Here is a 766-nt window from a genome sequence, read left to right on the forward strand (position 1 = left end):
AGCCTCCTTAAAGAAAATGCAAGCTCAACCCTGTTTTCAAAGTACTTCCTCTGGATCTGGTGAAAAATGTCATCGTGCTCCCCATGGAACGTCTTGTTAGCTTGTTACATACTCCCCTTATGAGAAAATTTCAGCTGTACAGAGAGAGTCTTATTTAAATTCCTGTATTGCATTTGTTTCTTTTTTGTTTCAGATTTACCTGACCCCACAGCCATGTCTTGCTACGACCTGTGTCCACCCACCCCCTGTGGCCCAACCCCGCTTGCCAACAGCTGCAACGAGCCCTGCGTCAGGCAGTGCCAGGACTCGACAGTGGTGATCCAACCCTCTCCCGTGGTGGTGACCCTGCCTGGACCCATCCTCAGCTCCTTCCCCCAGAACACTGCTGTGGGATCCTCAGCATCTGCGGCTGTCGGGAGTGCGCTCAGTGCTGGAGGGGTCCCCATCTCCTCTGGCAGCTCCTTGGGATTTGGGAGCTTTGGCTATCCAGGCCTGGGCAGTGGGTACAGCCGGCCCTACCGTCGCTACAACACCTACCGCAGTGGCTTCTATGGGCCGTGCTAAAGCGTGAGGAGCAAGCAGGAAGAAATGACCAGGAACGCTGAAGCACAATGCGATACAGGACTGAGCTCATGGCCATGGTTTTCAGATGCAATGCTAGACACCCACAATGTGAAGTTAATGGAGCTGTGGGAGCTTGGCATCTCCTAAAATCAGGCCTTTGCTTGTCTTACTTTTGTGATGCTTTACTTTATATTTCCAATCA

At 51.8% G+C, this 766-nt stretch overlaps 1 protein-coding gene across 1 annotated transcript; it reads left to right on the top strand.

The window, feature by feature from the left end:
• Nucleotides 1-213: 213 nt before the first annotated feature.
• Nucleotides 214-564, top strand: LOC142420623 (feather keratin 1-like). The gene has a single exon (XM_075524755.1). It carries the CDS (start codon nt 214-216, stop codon nt 562-564), a length of 351 nt encoding a protein of 116 aa, XP_075380870.1.
• The last annotated feature ends 202 nt before the right edge of the window (nt 565-766 follow it).

The sequence above is a fragment of the Mycteria americana genome, chromosome 25, assembly GCF_035582795.1.
Source record: "Mycteria americana isolate JAX WOST 10 ecotype Jacksonville Zoo and Gardens chromosome 25, USCA_MyAme_1.0, whole genome shotgun sequence".
Lineage (NCBI taxonomy): Eukaryota > Metazoa > Chordata > Aves > Ciconiiformes > Ciconiidae > Mycteria > Mycteria americana.

Bases quoted from the DNA above. Each gene is read 5' to 3' on its own strand.
- LOC142420623 (XM_075524755.1), top strand. From the start codon at position 214: ATGTCTTGCTACGACCTGTGTCCACCCACCCCCTGTGGCCCAACCCCG.